This window comes from Hoplias malabaricus, chromosome 4, assembly GCF_029633855.1.
Source record: "Hoplias malabaricus isolate fHopMal1 chromosome 4, fHopMal1.hap1, whole genome shotgun sequence".
NCBI classification, from domain to species: Eukaryota; Metazoa; Chordata; class Actinopteri; order Characiformes; family Erythrinidae; genus Hoplias; species Hoplias malabaricus.
Genome location: NC_089803.1, coordinates 23,105,762 through 23,128,423, shown reverse-complemented (window position 1 = coordinate 23,128,423; position 22,662 = coordinate 23,105,762). Strand labels below are relative to the sequence as shown.

Below are 22,662 nucleotides of genomic sequence, written 5' to 3'. Positions count from 1 at the left end.
GAACAGTGGCCCCTTGTGGTGGAGTTTCTCAAACCCACGTGACGCCCTCAGCCCCATCCCTGCCTCACTGGGTTGTTCTCACGCATTACGTCATTTTCTTTATACCACAGTGGGTTTGACTGAACATATAGAGCACTTGTTAAGACCAGCAGCACATTCCCGGGGTCAACCACATGGGAACATATTAGAGAATGAGTCTCAGTGGAGACAGGAGAGACCGCTGTATCTTCCACATTTATAAAAACACTGTATATGAACTTGTATACATCTTTAAATCTATCTCCATACGAATATACAATTACACTATTATTATTATTATTATTATTATTATTGTTGTTGTTGTTGTTGTTGTTGCCTTTGCAATTATTATATAATGTATATATTTATTTGCATATTTGAAAATGATGAATAAATATAATACCGTTTTTATTAATATTCGCTTGTCTCCGGTATTACTTGGTGAACATTATTAATATTTTGGTCCTTGTGTCCAATAATGATAATTATAATAATAATAATAATAATAGTAATAATAATGTGTTATTATTATTATTATTATTATTATTATTATTATTAGTGTCCTAACAGTAATTCATATAAAATGCACCACTTCATATTTTGATAAACAATAGTTTGGGCGCGTTGTTTCTTTGTAGATTTTAAAAATAAAATTGAGCCTGGTGTGTAAAGTCTTTGCCACGGGGAGGCGCAAACCAGAATATCTTTCTCTCTCTCTCTCTCTCTCTCTCTCTCTCTCTCTCTCTCTCTCTCACACACACACACACACACACACATTCTCCGCCAGCAGTGCGTTTCCATAGCAACGCTCCATCCGGAGGCCAGGCCGCTGTCTGTGATGCTGATCACTGTAAGGGGGAGAGGGGGAGGAAAGGATACAGAGACCTTGGACTGGAAAAGCTAGGAAACACCAGGCCTCAAACCACACACTGCATTGTCTGTGCATAGGCTACAGTTTGTATGATTTAGATTTTTATGTCCCATCCTCATTCTGTCAGTCAGCTGAGCTTCAAATGTGAGGCTGCTGTTGCCTAGAAACCAGCAGTCAGCACAGAAAGGTGATGGAGGCTTTGTCACAGCAGAAGGACGAGGAAAATACAGAAGGGTGGGGGTGGGGGTCCTATTTGGAAACATGACGTGTGAGCGGGAGACTGACTGAGTTCGGTGGGAAAAGGTGTTGGCTATCATTTAACATGGAGAAACGGGAGACTCCCTCTTCCCTCCTCTGTGTGTGTGTGTGTGTGTGTGAGGGCACTCTGCAGCAGCTCACAGCGGCACTGCAGTCTTTCTGCTCTGTAAGCTAGGCGGCAGGAATTAGGTCAGCATAAGGAAAGGAGAGAACCATTGCTTTCTTCTTTCTGTTTTAACAAACTGAGCAGATACACATACCATCCTTCAGAGGACTTTATTCACGTTTGTATTTACAGAAAACAAAGATTGTGAAACCAGTTAATAATACAACAGAGCTTATTGTGATAATATAAAAAACAATTATGCATTTAAGGGGGCTTAGACACCTCATTCTGTTTGTTATTTATATCATATCATATCATATAACACAAACAGAATGAGGTGTCTAAGCCCCCTTGTTGTATGTTGTAATCTATTATTAGTTGAGAACCCTTCAGCTCTCCACTGTAACATCACCCATCCACCATCCACCACGTTTATAAAAAAGCAGTGTACCATGCAAACGAAAGCGACAGCAGCTGTAAAAAAAGAAAGCCACGTCTGATTCTACAAAAACTCTCAGGATGTACTAACAGCAATCTCATTTCTCACTCTCCCTTCACCTCGTTCAGTGCGACAGACATTCAGGCAGCCCTCATGATCACAGGAGTGGAGTATCGTTGTATCCATGTGTATCATTTTTCTTTTTTTACAACATTTCTATGCCTTTCAAACCCCTATAAACAATTTAATTCATCAACAAAAGGATGGAGCATGTCACAAATATAGTGTCATACCAAATATCTATTTTTATAGAGAATGCTAAATGCTAGGCTCATACACACTCTTACAGGAATGGAGACGAATGCTAGAATGTTATTTAAAGAACATCCAGTGAGGCTCCTCTCAGGCAGAACTGATTTGCTGAGGTTGAGCTAAGGCTGGGAGTTCCTGCCCAGTGCACAATACTGCAACAGCAGTGGAAACAAGGCCCACAGTGTTTCAATTCACAACTTTGTTATGTTTAAATTCATTAGGAGCATATCATATTTGAGAACTGTAATGTCAAGTAAATACTGGTTTATAGAAGATAGCATTGGGTCCCTGAAATATTAAGTGATATTTGTTACAAGTCCCAGCCTGAAGTGTTAATATCTTAAATATTTGGGCTCTTATCTCAGGAGGTCTCAGTATTCATTTTATGAAACAACAGTTAAGTGGAATGTGAGAGAGAGAGAGACCTAAACAAAAGTGTGGATGTTTTCTGCTTCAGGAATGTGGTGGTTATAAATAGGTGGGCCATTTTTAATACCACAAAAGGAGGATTCTGACCAAATGAATAATACCTACTTCCACAAGCTTAGAGACGAGGGTGACCTACTTACAGCTGTGTCATCTTTACAGCTCTTCTCTTCCCTTCACAGGACTCCCATCACTCTCTCTCTCACACACACACAATGCTTTTGCCACTCTCTTTTCAGTTCCCAACGTAGGGTCATTATTAGTGTGCATACAGAGGCCTCCCACAGGCTTTTAAATGCAAGGTTACGTAGATCAGATATGGTCAAATGTGGTTTTCTTCAGGACACAAAGTAATTAGAGAATGGCGTTAAAGCATTTTTGAAAGCCAGTGTATGGAATAACCAACCCTCAGTGATAGTGTCTCTCCAAGACATCCGAGCCCTGTACACACTTCACCCAGTAAGCACCGATTACAGTCCACAATGAATAGAACATTTCTGAATAAGTAGAACCACTGCCGAATGATAAGATAACGTACTGCATACTAAGAGTTAACAGAAATAACCAAACATATTGCACCACCAGAGTAATACTTTACAAAAAAAAGCACTTCAACAGCCTGCACAACTGAAAACAGCACTAAATAAAGCTGTAAACATTTGAAACAGCCTCATTACCTCAAAAGGAATGTACACTGTATGGGTTTAAGTGACTTAAATAATAGTTAACCACTTGGCTGTTTCAGTGTTGTTATTATGCATTTGTTTACACAAGAATAATGCAGCCAGAGTATAGAAAATGTTAAAACACATTCCACAAGATAAACATTTTGAAAATGAACCCTCGCATCCCACTCCACAACAGATTTGAACCGTATATGAAATATCAACACGTCATATGCTCAGTGTTCAGTGATGGAAATGCGAATAGACCGAAGGGTTAATATGGCTCTGTGTACATACTTCAGAAGGACCTCTGCGTCCTCTACAGCGTGTAGTGGCCCACACACTTGAGAGGAGAATCTTTATTAGTGCAGACAATGTGAGTCCTAATTCTGCTGAGAAGACAGTTAACTGCCAGCAGGTTTCTCCTGAATAATTAAAGATAAGACTCTCTATGCAGAGCACTTTTAGGAGGTGGGGGAGCATATTCCCATAAACAAATATCTGTTTACATGTTTCTAAGTGCTCTCCAGGTTTTTTCAGCTTCTTTTCCAGTTAGACATTAAATCACCTACTGTTATGAACAGCAACATAGATGTTGTACAATACACACACGAGTACAGACTTGAGTAATCACAGAACAACAACCATTATATCCATGGTTTTCACTGATGCTTGTTTGATTCCAACCTTGATAGCACTACTTTTCATCAGCTCCAGCACAAGTCCACAGTCCATTGACCTCAGCCTCAGCTTGTGCTTGGTTTCATTTCTTATTTCCTGTGTTTTCAGCTTCCACAAATGTCCATTTGAAGGCTGTGTTGTCCTTTGGTCCTTATAACAATACAAGTCTGTAGTAGCCATGCAGATCCATGCAACATGGAGGTTAATGTAACAAACACATTGGCAATGAAGATGGGCATGAGCTTGTGCACTGGGGGTTGGTGTGGGAGTAGCGTTGCTGCACATCCATCAGTCACACTCTCCTCCAGAGGTTCAAGTCCTCCTCCACACAGTCTGTCAGACTCTCAGCGTTAATGCAGGAGAAAAGCCAAGGGGAAGGAGCCATTAGGCAATATCACAGTCAGAAAAGAATCCTTGTGCAGTGCTCAGAATGAAAGCGTAGACAATATATATCCAGAGAGATGGGCGATGGGCCGGGGTTGAGTGGCTCTTTTTAATTTATTTATTTTTTGTAGATCAGTTGGGGTTTCTCAGCCACACCTCAGCAACAGGGGATGGGAGGGGCCTCACGAGGAACTGCTGCTGGTGGTAGTGGAAGCCTGTGAATGAGAAAAGGAAAAGAAAAACACAGAAAGTCAAAGGGAGGTATCAGCACCAACCACATCCCTGTGGTAGGCCAGAGTCTGAACATGTCTCATGCAGCCGAGGCCTGTCACTCAAACAAGGGGCTTCAGGCAAAACACCAAAAACAATGTGACCTCGGTTTTGACTGACAGGTGACGGGGGGAGGGGGGTACTTTTCCATGAATACCATGCTCAGAGATTAGGTGTGGTTGGGAGGGATGTGAGGGTGATAAGGGCACAAGGCTGAAAAAGGTTTAGTACTGGGTGATTGTTGTAGTCAATTTCCCATCCCTCAGAAATCACATGACATTATCTGTGAACGGGAATTCACAAGAGGCCGTATGTGAATCAGTCTACTCGCCCAACCATTCAAACACAGAGTCTAATACACAACTCCATCTCTTTCGGTAATGGTGTTTAGGAAATTATGAACAGCGTTAAAATAAAACAAATGAACAAATAACCAACGAAATCAATAACTTCATGCATGAGACCATGTGGAGGGTGTGTGTAGAAAGATCTCTCTTCTCTTTCAGTGATTATGCTGTATGTGTAAAGGCAGCAGCGGTTTGATGCCTGGAAAGGCACATGTGGGTGGATGCACTGAACCGTTCTCCATCTTTGTTCCGTTTGCGGTAAGACGACTATCGGTCAGGTGCGTGATGCAAACGTCCACAGAAACAGGCTGCAGTCTCTGTGACGGGTGTGAGTATACAAGAGTCCCAACAGAATGGAGAGAAAGGCATACCTTAATCCCTCACTTTCATCACATCTGGACTACCATTTGAGCCTGAGTCGCTGCCAAACAGATCACAGCTTTAATGAGCATCATCAGTTCTGTGACTGGTAACCAGGAAGTAACCCACCAAGCCCTTCACTGTGACACCACACCTATTTGTTTCTCAATCGTGCAACCCTTCAAGCATCTTTAAGCCCTTCAAAGGATTGGGACGTGTGGGAAAAAAAGCTGATTGTTCTGTGGTGATTTCTACTGTAATAAACAATAGATGCAAAACTGAATGGAGTTGAATAAATCAGTTCCACAGCTCCTCCTAGAACAGGACAGTTCAAACTGCACATACAAAACAACCACCAAAACAAGGAAACAAATAGTAGCACTCAGTTCAGAGAAAAGTCAAAGGCCAGTGGGCGCTTGGCTCAGGCGCTCCGGACACTGGACGACAGGGCTGCATACCTCCAGCACGGGAAGGGACCTCGCTCATTTTGAGTACTTTAGAACAGAAAACAAGAAGAAGAGACAGGCATTTTAATCATTGGGTCAGGATGTGAGAAAAGACTTGGAGACTACACAGGAAGTACATGGGAAAGCCCAAAGCACAAAGTAAACATCAATGAAACATCAATAACCACCACTTAATGCTAATGAATGAATGGTGTGAACTGATATTTCAAATAATATTACTTTGCTGGGGTCATAAAATTAACATGTAAAACAACACATTATAAAACGTACATACAATGTATTATTAACAATTTAATGGATACATTTAAATAGATCTCTGAAGTCATTGTGTAATGGGTAACAGACCCATGTAAGGAGCTCTAGGTCCAAGTAGTTTTTCTCTACGGAAGAAATAAACGAGTCATGAAAAATTAATGTAATACTAGAGCATAGCAACATCACCGTGGGATACTTCACACTGGACAAAGCCAATGTAAAGCTTGTTTGGGGTATTTTCTGGTGAAGTTTTTTCTGGACGTTTTCAATGCAGTGAGACGATTAGAAAAAGTAAATAAATACGTTTACCGTTTCGCAGTTTTGCCACAGAGTGAAACACCTCAGAGCTGGAGATCCTTACATTCACACTGACTTCAGAGGGCTATGTAGAAAGGGTCCAATCATCTAATCACCTGAGAAACAATAGACTACACCACTGTGAGCAAAACAAAGGCTATAAAAACATCCACTTAGTAATATTTAAATATATATCATATTAGAAATATATTGTATATGTTACATTTATGATCAATATTTAAATATTAACTTAGACAACAAACAAATAGCTGTTCACAGAGAAGAAGCAAATTAAGAGGTTAGGCAAACTATAAATATACTCTCCCTCTCACACACACACACACACTACCACTGCTCTCTCTCTCTCTCTTTCACACACACACACTGTTCTCTCTCTCTCTCTCTCTCTCTCTCTCTCTCACACACACACACACACTACCACTGCTCTCTCTCTCTCTCTCTCTCTTTCACACACACACACACCCACACTGTTCTCTCTCTCTCTCTTTCACACACACACAGTTTTTTTCTCTATATATCTCTCTCTTTCTCACACACACACACCACACTACCACTTTTCTCTCTCTCTCTCTCTCTCTCTCTCTCTTTCACACACACACACACCCACACTGTTCTCTCTCTCTCTCTTTCACACACACACACAGTTTTTTTCTCTATATATCTCTCTCTTTCACACACACACAACCACTGTTTTTTTTCTCTCTCTCTCTCTCTCTCTCTCACACACACACACTGTTCGTTCTCTCTCTCTCTCTCACACACACACAACCACTTTTCTCTCTCTATCTCTCTCTTTCACACACACACACACACACTACCACTGTTCTCTCTCTATCTCTCTCTCTTTCACACACACACAACCACTGTTCATTCTCTCTGTCTCTCTCTCTCTCTCTCTCTCTCTCACACACACACACACACACACACACACACACATGCTTAAACATCCAGCGTATCTATTCTTCTGGTTGTAAAGCACTTGTCGTTCAGCCTGTTGGGAGACATAACACTGGGTTAGTGAAATGATTTACAGAGATATCTAGCCTTGAGCAAGTCAGAGCAGAAACAAGAGGTGCAGGTTAACGGAAGCATTACATCAACACTGTTGGTCTTTTCATTTTCCTACATTTTGCAGAGAGACAGCTGTTTGTGGCCAAGAAATACACATCAGAATGAAGTCAATCCAGTGCATCACTGTAGCTGCACTGACACCTGACCACACAGTAAACAAGAACATTCACTGACTGAGGATCAAACACACACTAAACTCAACCACAGCTGGTCCAGCTAATAATGAGCTGCTGGCTGTGAAGCCCCACTGCAACAGTTAGTCACTGCCCACGCTGTTGTTTGTTGTTGATCTGCTTGTACTCCACAGCTGGAATTCAGCTGCTGTGGATATGCCTCCAATAAAGGAAGTCTAAATGTGGAGACCTTTGTGTGGGTGAAAATGCAGTGAAGAGCAGCAGCAGCAGAGGGGCTGAAAGTGGGTCACAGAGCAGGGAGGAACGCAACAGGTCAGTGAACTGGCTAGTACACAATGACACGCCTCTCCAGCACCAGATGTTAGCAGCTGGTTGAGGCTGAGAAAAACAGGAATACATGTGAGATACAGACACAGCACACTTTTCTTTTGACCTAAAACATAAGGAGATGTATAAGGAGTGTATTCCAGGTCAATCCTTACTTTTCAGTAAGGTTATATACAAGATATTGGAACATTGGGCCATAGGAGGGCAACAACCCAGCAGCAGGACCGCTACCTTTGTGCAAGGAGGAACGGGTGGAGCAGTGCCAAACACCATGAGGGTGGTATGAGGGCCCGACGTCCACACGTAGGGCTTGTGCTTACAGCCCAACACCGTGCAGGGTGATTGGCATTTGCCAGAGAACACCATTGGTGCCCTGTGCTCTCCACAGAGGACAGCAGGTTCACACTGAGCACATTGATCATTATTATGTTATTCTGTTCTCAACGCATTCCACTATGTAATGAATAAAGATTTATAACTGGAATATTTCATTCATTGAGATCTAGGATGTGTTATTTTAGTGCTCCCTAAATAACATTTTTTTAGCAGTGTATATATTCTTCTACACAGAATGCTAATAGGACGGGCTGTGTGAACGTTTACATGTGTGATCACGTGTCTGGGTGAGTGTGTAATTCCCTGCAATGGCCTGGCCCCCTGTCAAGGGTGTGTTCCTGCCTTGCATCCAAAGATCTGGACTCTCCAAACCCCAGAGCACAGTGAAGCATTTACAGAGGATGAATGGATAGAGAATGTTATTAACACATTTTAACCCTAATTAACATTTTAACCTTAATGCTTTAATGTTCTTGGATGCAGCGTGTCCTGAGATGGATGTTTGTGGTAAGGACTGGTGGCAGTGAGTGGTACTTGATGTTAAATCTGAAAGAAATTGCAGTATGAGGATACATCTAACTGAGAAGTCAGATCACTGATCTAAAATCTAGCACTCAAACTGATTTCCGGATCCTATTCCGATATCAAGAGCTGAATGTGGTGTTTACATCACTATTTGAATAATCAGATAACTGCAGAAATGCCATTAAGATCAGATTATTACTGTTTCCAAGTTAGGACAGATGAGTGTACATCTGAAAAGCTCACAACAATAGAAAATGTTCCAAACGCCAGCACTAGCACTGAGGCTAGAGGAAGATGACAGAATTTACAAAGGCCTTACACCCAATCGGAGGCTTTTGGCCCATCCTTAAGAGCATGGAAAATTGAGAAGACTGTCTTCAACCAAAAAGACAGTGAAGAAGTTCTCCTGATCATGTGATGTCTTGATCATACCTGAAGTCGTTGGAGACCATTATAGTGGTGCTGAAAACGACAACACTGCAAAAGTCGATTGGTGAAGCTGGTAGATTTAGAATCAACGTGTTTTGCTGACGAGGACAACTGAAGATTTCTTAGAACCGAAGGCAGCAAACCCATAAAGAAAGAGTGAAGAATGTGATGCTCTCCAAACAGAAAAGGCCTTGATGACTTGTTGCCTCATTTGTCAATATCTCTGACGGACTGTTTTGAAGTTAAGGGACAGGAGTACTGAAACAAGGAAGTTGCAACCACGTCACATATTAAAGAAGCTATAGGTCATGTCATTGCCAGGACACCCATAAGCTGATGTCTGATAGCCAGAATAATTACAGATTTGCAGATAATGGAAATTAAAAAAAATAAAATAAAATAAAAAAAAAACAGGCAGCGTTTTATACAAACACTGGATTCAGACTGGACTCACTGACATCTTGCTTCACAGTACTGACTTATGAGACAGTATCTGTCATGGCACAGAAATTCTGGAAATGTTACAAAGTTCTAGATATTGTTCAAAATGTAGTCATACCTAAGGAGTTAAAAAAAAAAAAAAAAAAAAAGAAAGGTGTGTACCCAAAACAAACATTAATGGGTATAGACATTAAACCAAAACGCCCAGTGCTACAATATACCTGAGGCAAAAAAAAAAACCCTGCATTTACCTGCAGAGTGGAGGCGGCGGAGTCGCTGGTCTCGGTGAGTCCTGTGCCCCTCGGGATGCTGGACACGATGTACCTCGACCCCTTTGGCACAGGCTGCCGCACCACCAGCTTCCCTTTCCTGGTCTCTGCTAGAAACAGACTGTACCAGTAGGCATCGTTGGAGACCAGCGTGGAGTCGGCGATGGTGGAGTTCCTCTCACTGATCACACTGTTCCTGCAGGGAGGAGCTGCTTTGCTGGGCTTGGCTTTCTGACACTTCAGCACGATGGTGACCAAGATGGTGATCAGTAAGAGGAAGGACACCGAGCCCAGTCCGATCACCAGGTACAGGTTCAAGTCCGAGAAGATGTCGTACTCCAAAGGCACTTCCGTCATGTCCGCGTAGGTCTTCAGCGCCGTCTCCACCGTGGACAGTTTGATGGTGACCGTGGCGGAGAGGGAGGGCTCTCCGTTGTCCTTGGCGATCACCACCAGCCGCTGGTGGCGCGAGTCTCTGTAGCTGAACATCCTCATGGTCCGGATCTCTCCGTTGTACTGGTCCAGGCTGAACAAGGTAGCGTCGGTGTTCTGGAGGAACTGGTACGTCACGCGGGAGTTGTGCACCGAGTCCGCGTCGATGGCGATCACTTTGGAGATCAGAGTGCCTTTGTCCGTGGACCTGGCGATTCTCTCCTCCACCACGGAGCCGTGCGCGCGCCACGGAGACACGATCAGCGGCGTGTTGTCGTTCTGGTCCATGATGACGATGTGGACGCTCACGTTGCTGCTGAGCGGAGGAACGCCCGAGTCTCTGGCCTCCACGTGGAAGAGGAACTCCTTCTCCATCTCGTAATCAAACGTCTTCAGGGCGTAAAGGTTCCCGTTCTCTGGATTGATGGAGAACAGCATGGACATGGAGGTGTTGACGATCTCCTTCTCCAGGATGAAGTACACCAGGTACTGGTTCTCATGGAGGTCGGGGTCGTGGGCGGTGAGGGAGCCCAGTAGATCTCCGGGGCCGTTGTTCTCCTTCACCCGGATGACGTAGGAGGACTGCGGGAACCGGGGGACGTTGTCGTTGACGTCCAGCAGCTCTAAAGTCATGGTCTCGTTGTCAGATAACGGGGGGCTTCCTCTGTCCGTGACGGTGAAGGTGATGTCGTACTCCGGGACCCTCTCCCGGTCCAACGGCTCTGACACCACCAGCTCATAATAATTATCAGAGGATTCCTTCAGGGAAAAGGGCAATTGATCAGAAATATGAAGATCAATCTCCCCATTCTCTCCTGAGTCTTTATCACTGACACTGACCACTGCAATCACTGACCCCACGGCCACGTCCTCCTTCACTGGACTAGTGAAGGACTTGATGGAGATCTCGGGGTGGTTGTCGTTCATGTCTGTGATTAAAATGGTTAATTTACATTGTCCCGAAAGACTGTTTGCTCCTTTGTCTGTTGCTACAACCTCCATGTTATAGATCTTGAAGTCTTCATAGTTTATCATCTCTTTAACTCTGATCTCTCCAGTATCAGGATTCAAGGCAAATGTCTCTTGGGTTTTCTCTGAAGTGTAAAGACTAAATGCATATTTTATGTCAGAATTGGACCCTTCATCTAAATCTGTGGCGTTTAGTTTGACCACCAGGCTTCCAATAGGAGAGTTTTCACTCACGTTAATCGTGTAGCTTTCCTTGTCGAACTTAGGGGCGTTGTCGTTTGTATCTAACACAGTCACAATGATGCTGGCCGTTCCAGAGCGAGAGGGCTTTCCGCCATCAACAGCGGTTAGTACTAAATGATGCACAGCCTGGTCCTCGCGGTCTAAAGGCTTTTTCAGAATCAAATCAGCAAATTTAGACCCGTCTCTGCCTGTCTGCACCTCGATCTCAAAGTGGTCACTCTCACTCAAATAATACGTTCTTATTGAATTTGACCCAATGTCAGGGTCCACCGCGTTGCTTAAAGAAAACCTCTCCCCAGCCGCAGTCGACTCCGATACGTCCAGGTGAATCGCGTCTCTGCGGAAATGTGGAGCGTTGTCGTTAATGTCCAATATTTCGATTTCAATATTAAATATGCGCACAGGGTTTTCCAGAATCGCCTCCATTTTTAGGTAACAAGTCGATTTTGAAGTACACAAGTATTCACGATCAATTCTCTCCAAAATAAACAACTCCCCCGTGTCCTTTTTAACATCCAGGTATTTCTTATTTGCAATGATATCCAACCGCACATTTCGCTTCCCCAGCGTTGTCACATCCAGTCCTAAATCAGATGCTAAACTAGCAACCACTGATCCAACTTCCATTTCCTCTGGAATGGAGTAATGAGTCACTGAAAAGCTTGAGTGAAACATGGCGGATAAAAGAAGCAACGCTGCGACATACCTTCTCCAAGTCTGCGTCTCCATTGTTCACACGAGCAAGAGCTACGCCAAGGGAACAGGGCAAGATCGACCCAAACAAGCAACAGTAAAGAAGAAGAACTGGCGATCGCTCAGAACAGGGTGTACAATAGATCTGTGAAACGAAACGCTCCGTTCTTTATCCAGTGAGGAAAGGCATCCTTTCACCTCCGCGCGCATAAACCAGAAGACACACCACAGACCGTCACGGCGAGTAATAACGAAAATAAAAGTGTTTTGCTGGTGAACAGCGACGCTTTGTGCATATGTCGAAGAAGTACCGTGTAAAACCTGCCCACAAAACTGGACAGTTCCTAATCATTCACAGTCTTACACGCCTTTAACTCTAATTAACTTTTAAAGACGCGCTTATAATAATTCTTCAGAGTCTACATTTGACCAAAGGCACCAAAAAGTCTAGAGGACTGTGGCGTTGTGCCGATGTAACGAAGCCTGGCACTGCTTCTGGAGCTCACCATCTCTCTTCTGTACGCAGCGATAACGAGAGTTACAGTTTCACCAAAGAGAAACCGATATGGAAACGCGCAGGAGTAAGACATGAGACATAGAAAGACGAAGAGCAGAAGTGGACGTTACGAACCACAGGTTAGAGACAAGAGAGAGAAGCACTGAAAGGGTATATTTACTGTTTACATTGTTTCCACTCAGTCGGACTGAGTGAAGTAAATGTGTTATACTCTTATCACGCTTCAGTAAAATCACTGAAATTATTTGGAAACTTTGAAATAGGTCAAAGGTTTAATAATAATAATAATAATAATAATAATAATAATAATAATAATAAGAGAAATAGTCAGTATTTAAGTGGTGAGTATTATAACCCTTTAGTGTAGTCCTTTAGCGTGAATGTGTGAACAACGCGCAAATACCAGCGCTCCGAGGCTCGCCACTGTCTCCGGGAAAAGTGTACAGTGCTGCCTCACAACCCTCCACCACCTGCTGCTTCTAAAAGCTAATGTGCTGCAAACTAACAACAATGTTCGCCCTGATGAATATAAGTAATCAGTATTAATATTGTCATTGGTAAAACACACTTTACATTATACTAATACAATATTAATATAGAGTTTATTTATTTTTAGCATTATTAAAAAATACGTTTTCACGCTTATTGTTAGAAATGATATTTAATAATTCTGAAAATAAATAAAACCTATATTAAAATTGTATTACTATAATATGAATTGTTCTTATTGTTACAACGCCCTTCATAATTATTGGCATCACTGGTTAAGAAGTGTTCTTTGGCTTCTAATAAATGCTTTTAAAAAAATAATATAGTACAATAATGGAGAAAAAATAATCTAAGCTTTAATTCAAGTGCCTTTATTTGGTGGGAAAAAAATCACACATTAAGAAATAAATCTTTTGAATGAAATCACGTGTGCCACAATTATTGGCACCCCTGGTGTTAGTACTTTGTACAACCTCCTTTTGCCAACAAGACAGCGCAACCTCTCTAAATCATCCAGAGTCCTGGGTCTTCTCCTATGCACTCTCCTCTTCAGCTCACCCCACAGATTTTCTATTGGGGTGAGGTCTGGGGGCTGTGATGGCCATGAGAGGAACTTCATTTTGTGCCTTGTGAACCATTTGTGAGTAGATTTGGCCACATGTTTAGGATCATTATCTTGTTGAAAGACCCAGTGATGACCCATCTTCAGCTTTCGGGCCGAGGCCACCAGATGCTGATTCAAAATGTCCTGATATTTCAAAGAGTTCATGATCCCATGTATCCTTACAAGGTTCCCAGGATCATTTGGAGGAGAAACAGGCCCACAGCATATTAACACCCATACTTAACAGTGGGCATGAGGTGTTTTTCTGCGTACTCATCTTTGGAGTTACACCAGACCCACTTAGTGTTTCTTGCCAAAAATCTCTATCTTGGTATCATCCGACAAAAACACATGGTCCCAGTTAAAATCCCAGTACCGCTGGCAAACTCCACCCGTTTACACTTATGAGTATAACTCAGAAAAGAACAGGAAGTAATTAATTACTAATTACAAGTCCCTAAATACTTTGATCCACTTTATACACTACAGTAGAAATGACATAACTGGTTCAAATACATTTATTTCCAAGGAATTGTTAAGGTGCCAATAATTGTGGAGCAGGTCATTTTTATGGGAAATAATTATTTCTAAGGATTTTTTTTTTTCCATTTGAGTTGAAGGTTGCTTTTTTCTAAAAATTTTTCAGAGTGAGATTATGCTTCTGCAATAAAAAAAAATGTATTTTAAGGCTTTTAACACATTTTTACTAGGGGCGCCAATAATTATGGCGGGTGCTGTATAATGACATATCAACATTAATATAATTAATCTTTTCATTTATTATTGTTTTGATCATTATTAATATGGATACAGAGGACTACAACAAAATTAAAAACATTTGCACTGTGACCAGCATTAGCCAATAAAAGAACTAGAAATGTATAAAATGAAGAATGCATTAAAATCTCTTCAATACACAGAGACACCATCATGAAGCCAAAAGTAATAATAACTAAAAGCATATTTTACATAAAAATAAAATGCTGTTTTATCAATGCACAGCAATTTAGACAACTCAATTATAAAAAAATGAGTTGACAATTAAACTGAAGAAACTGAACACAGAACGCAGCTGAGAGAACACAGACCTGCTATAGATAGATGTCTGACGTATGTGCATAGATACACTATGAAATCACACCAGTCCTACCTGCAGAGTGGAGGCAGCGGAGTCGCTGGTCTCGGTGAGTCCTGTGCCCCTCGGGATGCTGGACACGATGTACCTCGCCCCCTTTGGCACAGGCTGCCGCACCACCAGCTTCCCTTTCCTGGTCTCTGCTAGAAACAGACTGTACCAGTAGGCATCGTTGGAGACCAGCGTGGAGTCGGCGATGGTGGAGTTCCTCTCACTGATCACACTGTTCCTGCAGGGAGGAGCTGCTTTGCTGGGCTTGGCTTTCTGACACTTCAGCACGATGGTGACCAAGATGGTGATCAGTAAGAGGAAGGATACCGAGCCCAGTCCGATCACCAGGTACAGGTTCAAGTCCGAGAAGATGTCGTACTCCAAAGGCACTTCCGTCATGTCCGCGTAGGTCTTCAGCGCCGTCTCCACCGTGGACAGTTTGATGGTGACCGTGGCGGAGAGGGAGGGCTCTCCGTTGTCCTTGGCGATCACCACCAGCCGCTGGTGGCGCGAGTCTCTGTAGCTGAACATCCTCATGGTCCGGATCTCTCCGTTGTACTGGTCCAGGCTGAACAAGGTAGCGTCGGTGTTCTGGAGGAACTGGTACGTCACGCGGGAGTTGTGCACCGAGTCCGCGTCGATGGCGATCACTTTGGAGATCAGAGTGCCTTTGTCCGTGGACCTGGCGATTCTCTCCTCCACCACGGAGCCGTGCGCGCGCCACGGAGACACGATCAGCGGCGTGTTGTCGTTCTGGTCCATGATGACGATGTGGACGCTCACGTTGCTGCTGAGCGGAGGAACGCCCGAGTCTCTGGCCTCCACGTGGAAGAGGAACTCCTTCTCCATCTCGTAATCAAACGTCTTCAGGGCGTAAAGGTTCCCGTTCTCTGGATTGATGGAGAACAGCATGGACATGGAGGTGTTGACAATCTCCTTCTCCAGGATGAAGTACACCAGGTACTGGTTCTCATGGAGGTCGGGGTCGTGGGCGGTGAGGGAGCCCAGTAGATCTCCGGGGCCGTTGTTCTCCTTCACCCGGATGACGTAGGAGGACTGCGGGAACCGGGGGACGTTGTCGTTGACGTCCAGCAGCTCTAAAGTCATGGTCTCGTTGTCAGATAACGGGGGGCTTCCTCTGTCTGTGACGGTGAAGGTGATGTCGTACTCCGGGACCCTCTCCCGGTCCAATGGCTCTGACACCACCAGCTCATAATAATTATCAGAGGATTCCTTCAGGGAAAAGGGCAATTGATCAGAAATATGAAGATCAATCTCCCCATTCTCTCCTGAGTCTTTATCACTGACACTGACCACTGCAATCACTGACCCCACGGCCACGTCCTCTTTCACTGGACTAGTGAAGGACTTGATGGAGATCTCGGGGTGGTTGTCGTTCATGTCTGTGATTAAAACTCGGACTTTGCACTTTCCCGACAACGAATTCGCTCCTTTGTCTGCGGCCACTATTTCCATGTCATAAATCCTGAAGTCCTCGTAGTTGATCATCTCCTTCACTCGGATCTCCCCGGTGTTTGGGTTCAAGCTGAAAGTGTCCTGGCTTTTCTCGGATGTGTATAAACTGTACGAATACGTCATTTCCGAGTTGCTTCCCTCATCCGCGTCTGTGGCGTTGAGTTTAACTACCAGACTTCCTATTGGAGAGTTCTCCGTTAAGTTGATGGTGTAGCTGTCTTCCTCAAACTGGGGGGAGTTATCGTTGGTGTCCAGAACGCGCACAATGATGCTGGCTGTACCAGAGCGCGCGGGGACTCCGCCGTCTACAGCAGTGAGGATTAAATTATGAACAGCCTGCTCCTCTCGGTCCAGAGCCTTCTTCAGAATCAGATCAGCGAATTTAGACCCGTCTCGACCGGTCTGAATCTCAATACTAAAGTGGGGGCTTTCACTCAGATAATAGGTTTTAACAGAATTGGAACCAATGTCTGGATCCACTGCATTGGTCAGAGAAAACCTCTCCCCCATTGCAGTAGCCTCGGAAATGTCTAGGTGCAGTGTGTCCCTTCGGAAATGAGGAGCATTGTCATTAATGTCCATTATTTCCAGTTCTATATTGAACAATCGGACTGGGTTTTCTATTGTGGCATCCAGCTTCAGAACACACGTTGTGGCTGACTTTGATAGACAAAGATACTCCCTGTCGATTCTCTCCACAATATACATCTCCCCTGTGTCTCTTTTAATGTCTAAATATTTCCGGTTAGAAGCAACATCCAAGCGCATTTTTCGTTGACTGAGGCTTTTTAAATCCAGGCCCAAATCCGCAGCCAAATTCGCAACAACTGACCCTTCTTCCATTTCCTCAGGAATCGAGTAATGGGTCACAGCCAGAGCTGGTTTACAGACAATGGAGAGCAGGCAGAGAAACGAAACGTACCTCACGCAAAGCTGGACCATCATATTCGCTCCCATTGTGGCGAACTCCACCCGAAAATCAGTCGAGGAAAAGACGAATCAGTCCCAAAAGCGGAGACGCGTTAATAAAAGAAAAAGAGCTGGAAGAAACGGAGATTAAAAACCTCGCGTTAGAGACCGACAGACAGAGAGAGGAGTGCTCCACGCGAGGACTGCAGCGGAGTCTTCACAATAAAGGACTGTCATGGCAGGCTACTCTCAGGGCGAAGCGTTTTTTCGTGGTGAACAGCGACTCGTGGCGCACGAGAGCAGACATGCGTCTCCGTGCGTAAAGCAGGAGAACTGAGGTGTCGTGAAACATTGCACATTGCTCGCGGAGCAACATGCTTCAAACGTGAGAAAACATCAACTCAACAAGCATCAGTGGGGTCCCAGATGAATATACAGCACAGGGAAATACCACAGGAGACAGTGCTGCGCTGTGACATCACGACAAAGCCTGTAATCACTGCGCCAACGTCCCGGTGATGACGTGTGTGTGCCACTAAACATTACATCCACAGCCCGCTACATTAATCACTGCATCCCTGAGAATAAATGCCAACTTTAATGCTATGTATCAGCACAAACCTGCCGCTAAAACTGCCCCTAAACACGCCCACAACCCAAACATTAAAACATACGGGTAGTTCATGTGGCAGCGCGAGTTTGTGTTAATTACTGCCATTTAGTGCTTTAATAACAATTATTATTGGTTATTATTTCATATAAATATAGAATGTATTGTGGAGGTGAGTGGGCGAATGCCACTCCCGCGCTCTGCTCTTTATTATTTACTGTGCGTTAAACGTTACTCTTCCACTCCACTACAGTTCAGTGCTGAGGATCTGTATTTTACTTCAGTCTGAAAATGACGACCTCGAGCACCTTAAAATCCACCACTTCACACATTCAACCCGAACAAAGACTGAATCCGTTTCCAAATTACGCAAGAAATTGCCTGTTCGTTTCCGTGCGTAAAACCAAGGCTCTGAATATGTTCCCGTTCATGTCGGAAATACAGGTTTAAAACGTAACCAAGCAAAACCAGCGTGGAGTCTTTCTCACAAAGAGAAATTACAGTTCACTGCATCTGAAAATGATATAAACAGCTGAGGTGAGTCTGAAATGCAGATTTGGATGAAATCATGACTCAAAGTTGGAGAATTTTAAAGAAATTCAAAATAAAATATTCTCGTTATTTAAATTAGGTCTTAAACTATAATCTCAGGGCGAAAAAAGAAATGGTAGAGGCACATTATTAGTCGCTAAAAGTACAATAAAAATGTATAACACCTTTGGTTTTAAAGTCTACTTGAGTTCCCTAAAGGTACATTACGTTTTCTTCTCAAGAAGAAGAGGTGAATATTTGCAGGTTTTCATTATATAAATGTGTAAAATAATAAAGCACGAGAACATAGGTCCTGGAGGTGAAATTGGTCGTAAGAAATCAACACACTACGTAAAAATCTACCATTATAACACAACGAGGTTCAGTTATGTTCCCTAATTTAAGGGAATGAATACGTACCATTGAAGGCACTGATGGGTCTCAGTGGCTAAATTATTACATTTAATGATTAAATATGGAATTACACAAGTTAAAAGGATAATGATGTTTAATGTAATAATACTATGATTATTAATGATGGACGTGTGAAGCTGGTTCTCTCTGAGACGGTTGGTCTGTGAGGATGTGAAGAACAGAAACATAATGAATGCGAAGAAAAAGGAGCTTGAGGAAGAGTCATATGCCCTTGAGTGTAGATAAGATTTTTTTCTAAAAAGCACACACATTTTCTTTTGAACATAAACAATATCTGAAGAACTGACCGGAAGTGGAGATCCTTATATGTTCATGGGGAATAAGGTGATCGAGCTTGGCCTACTGAGTGTGTGAAAAGTGAGTGATATTCTTATCACCCCTGAAAACTGTATAAAAATGAGAGCTTCGTGAATGATGAATGCTTTTTTGTATGTCTTAATGTGTGTGTACCTCAACCTGCTTTAATAAAGAATGGACCCTGTTCTCTTTTAATCTGAAACCTGTGTCTGTGAAATCATTTAAAGATGTTATATTGTTTTTTCTTTTTTTAATTAGACAGATAAATAAGTGAGTCGTTTCAGACACATGGTCTTTTTGACCCAACATTACCACCACAGAGGCAGTGTATGAAGTAGCAATAAAGAGGAAACAGATGTGATACAGAAGTGCAAAATATTGGCTGATTGACTCCTGCACTGAGGAGCATGCACTAAGGAATCACACCAGTCCTACCTGCAGAGTGGAGGCGGCGGAGTCGCTGGTCTCGGTGAGTCCTGTGCCCCTCGGGATGCTGGACACGATGTACCTCGACCCCTTTGGCACAGGCTGCCGCACCACCAGCTTCCCTTTCCTGGTCTCTGCTAGAAACAGACTGTACCAGTAGGCATCGTTGGAGACCAGCGTGGAGTCGGCGATGGTGGAGTTCCTCTCACTGATCACACTGTTCCTGCAGGGAGGAGCTGCTTTGCTGGGCTTGGCTTTCTGACACTTCAGCACGATGGTGACCAAGATGGTGATCAGTAAGAGGAAGGACACCGACCCCAGTCCGATCACCAGGTACAGGTTCAAGTCCGAGAAGATGTCGTACTCCAAAGGCACTTCCGTCATGTCCGCGTAGGTCTTCAGCGCCGTCTCCACCGTGGACAGTTTGATGGTGACCGTGGCGGAGAGGGAGGGCTCTCCGTTGTCCTTGGCGATCACCACCAGCCGCTGGTGGCGCGAGTCTCTGTAGCTGAACATCCTCATGGTCCGGATCTCTCCGTTGTACTGGTCCAGGCTGAACAAGGTAGCGTCGGTGTTCTGGAGGAACTGGTACGTCACGCGGGAGTTGTGCACCGAGTCCGCGTCGATAGCGATCACTTTGGAGATCAGAGTGCCTTTGTCCGTGGACCTGGCGATTCTCTCCTCCACCACGGAGCCGTGCGCGCGCCACGGAGACACGATCAGCGGCGTGTTGTCGTTCTGGTCCATGATGACGATGTGGACGCTCACGTTGCTGCTGAGCGGAGGAACGCCCGAGTCTCTGGCCTCCACGTGGAAGAGGAACTCCTTCTCCATCTCGTAATCAAACGTCTTCAGGGCGTAAAGGTTCCCGTTCTCTGGATTGATGGAGAACAGCATGGACATGGAGGTGTTGACGATCTCCTTCTCCAGGATGAAGTACACCAGGTACTGGTTCTCATGGAGGTCGGGGTCATGGGCGGTGAGGGAGCCCAGTAGATCTCCGGGGCCGTTGTTCTCCTTCACCCGGATGACGTTTGAGGACTGCGGGAACCGGGGGACGTTGTCGTTGACGTCCAGCAGCTCTAAAGTCATGGTCTCGTTGTCAGATAACGGGGGGCTTCCTCTGTCCGTGACGGTGAAGGTGATGTCGTACTCCGGGACCCTCTCCCGGTCCAACGGCTCTGACACCACCAGCTCATAATAATTATCAGAGGATTCCTTCAGGGAAAAGGGCAGTTGATCAGAAATATGAAGATCAATCTCCCCATTCTCTCCTGAGTCTTTATCACTGACACTGACCACTGCAATCACTGACCCCACGGCCACGTCCTCTTTCACTGGACTAGTGAAGGACTTGATGGAGATCTCGGGGTGGTTGTCGTTCATGTCTGTGATTAAAACTCGGACTTTGCACTTTCCCGACAACGAATTCGCTCCTTTGTCTGCGGCCACTATTTCCATGTCATAAATCCTGAAGTCCTCGTAGTTGATCATCTCCTTCACTCGGATCTCCCCGGTGTTTGGGTTCAAGCTGAAAGTGTCCTGGCTTTTCTCGGATGTGTATAAACTGTACGAATACGTCATTTCCGAGTTGCTTCCCTCATCCGCGTCTGTGGCGTTGAGTTTAACTACCAGACTTCCTATTGGAGAGTTCTCCGTTAAGTTGATGGTGTAGCTGTCTTCCTCAAACTGGGGGTTGTTATCGTTGGTGTCCAGAACGCGCACAATGATGCTGGCTGTACCAGAGCGCGCGGGGACTCCGCCGTCTACAGCAGTGAGGATTAAATTATGAACAGCCTGCTCCTCTCGGTCCAGAGCCTTCTTCAGAATCAGATCAGCGAATTTAGACCCGTCTCGACCGGTCTGAATCTCAATACTAAAGTGGGGGCTTTCACTTAAGTAATACGTCTTTATTGAGTTGCTCCCTATATCCGGGTCCAGCGCGTTGTTCAGGGAGAACCGTTCTCCAGCTGGCGTTGATTCGGATATGTCCAAGTGCATCGTGTCTCTTCGGAAATGAGGAGCGTTGTCGTTAATATCTACGATCTCTACCTCGATATTAAACATCCGCACTGGGTTATCAATGGTGGCATCCAGTTTTAGAAAACATGTCATTTTGGAATTACAAAGATTTTCTCGGTCTATCTTTTGTACGATGTACAGCTCGCCCGTGTCTTTGTTGATATCCAGGTATTTTTTCGAGGCAATCGCGTCCAAGCGCATTTTCCGTTTGTTTAATGTTTTCACATCTAGTCCTAAATCAGTGGCCAAATTGGCGACCACGGACCCTTCCTCCATTTCCTCCGGCACAGAGTAATGTGTCACAGCAGGTGCTGGTTTAAACACGGCAGAAAACACGAAGAAGAGCAGGACGTACCTTAACGGAGCCTGGCTTTTCATGGTCGCCTCCGTTCTTTGTGCGCTCTCAGTGAAATGCAAACCGAAGACCACTTTTAAAGACAATGAGCTGTAAATAAAAAATCCCAAGGAGAAGAAACGCCCGCGGTAGGTCTCCGGAGGAAGGACTGAACCGATGTGCGGACAAAGACAGACACCCTGCCTTCTTCATGCGTCACGGTCATGGCGGAAAAATACATTTTCCTGATGAACAGCGACTCTTTGCGCACGAGGGAAGTCGGTACACCTCCGCAACAACACTGACTAATGTTCCTTAGACGATCAAGTCACTTCAAAAGGAATATTAAGAAGATAACATCAGATGGAAATGAGGAAGGAAATATAAGCGAGAAACCCGCGGATCTAGAACGGGTTTCGTCAAAACATCTGTTAATAAAGTGCACTCAGGTATCAGCAAGCGTGGGCCAAAGTGCTGCACAATACGATCACACTGTGACCACAGAATCACGCGTGTTCACCACGTAATTCACACGCAGCATTGTCCTAATGATTATTGGATAGATCCTGTGAATGTAGCAGGAAATAGGGCTTAGGAATAAAATCCATGAAATCTATCACACAATGGAGAGCTGTACGAAATATTTCAGACTTAAAGAGCCTCTAGAAATATCAGCCATACACTGTAAGCCCTCACACACACACACACACACACACACACACACACGCTCATCCAGAACACAAAGTGCTTGTTAACCGTCATGATAAGAAACTGAACAGAAGACTTTTAGTGAGACATCATTAACACCACAGTCTTTAAAAATAACGTTTACCTTCCATT

General features: G+C 44.2%; 2 protein-coding genes across 5 annotated transcripts; both read right to left on the bottom strand.

The window, feature by feature from the left end:
- Nucleotides 1-1,598: 1,598 nt before the first annotated feature.
- LOC136695256 (protocadherin alpha-C2-like) lies at nucleotides 1,599-17,441 on the bottom strand. Of its 4 annotated transcripts, none has more exons than XM_066669226.1 (3): nucleotides 14,807-17,441; nucleotides 5,596-5,631; nucleotides 1,599-4,375 (listed from the first exon to the last, which is right to left on the bottom strand). In XM_066669226.1, the coding sequence occupies exons 1-2, from the start codon at nucleotides 17,213-17,215 to the stop codon at nucleotides 5,620-5,622; spliced, it is 2,421 nt and encodes an 806-aa protein (XP_066525323.1). In that variant the 5' UTR covers nucleotides 17,216-17,441; the 3' UTR covers nucleotides 1,599-4,375; nucleotides 5,596-5,619. The 4 variants fall into 4 exon arrangements, with proteins under 4 accessions (XP_066525323.1, XP_066525324.1, XP_066525320.1 ...); XM_066669227.1 differs by lacking the exon at nucleotides 14,807-17,441 and adding an exon at nucleotides 9,692-12,387; XM_066669223.1 differs by lacking the exon at nucleotides 5,596-5,631.
- Nucleotides 17,442-19,423: 1,982 nt separating this feature from the next.
- Nucleotides 19,424-21,942, bottom strand: LOC136695530 (protocadherin alpha-C2-like). The gene has a single exon (XM_066669651.1). The coding sequence runs from the start codon at nucleotides 21,864-21,866 to the stop codon at nucleotides 19,461-19,463; it is 2,406 nt and encodes an 801-aa protein (XP_066525748.1). The 5' UTR covers nucleotides 21,867-21,942; the 3' UTR covers nucleotides 19,424-19,460.
- Between the last annotated feature and the right edge of the window lie 720 nt (nucleotides 21,943-22,662).

Excerpts from the sequence above, each read along its gene's own strand:
- LOC136695256 (XM_066669223.1), bottom strand. The coding sequence starts at position 17,215 with ATGGGAGCGAATATGATGGTCCAGCTTTGCGTGAGGTACGTTTCGTTT. Across the intron at positions 4,376-14,806 it reads CCGCTGCCTCCACTCTGCAG|GCTTCCACTACCACCAGCAG; the intron begins GTAGGACTGGTG and ends TCTCATTCACAG.
- LOC136695530 (XM_066669651.1), bottom strand. The coding sequence starts at position 21,866 with ATGAAAAGCCAGGCTCCGTTAAGGTACGTCCTGCTCTTCTTCGTGTTT.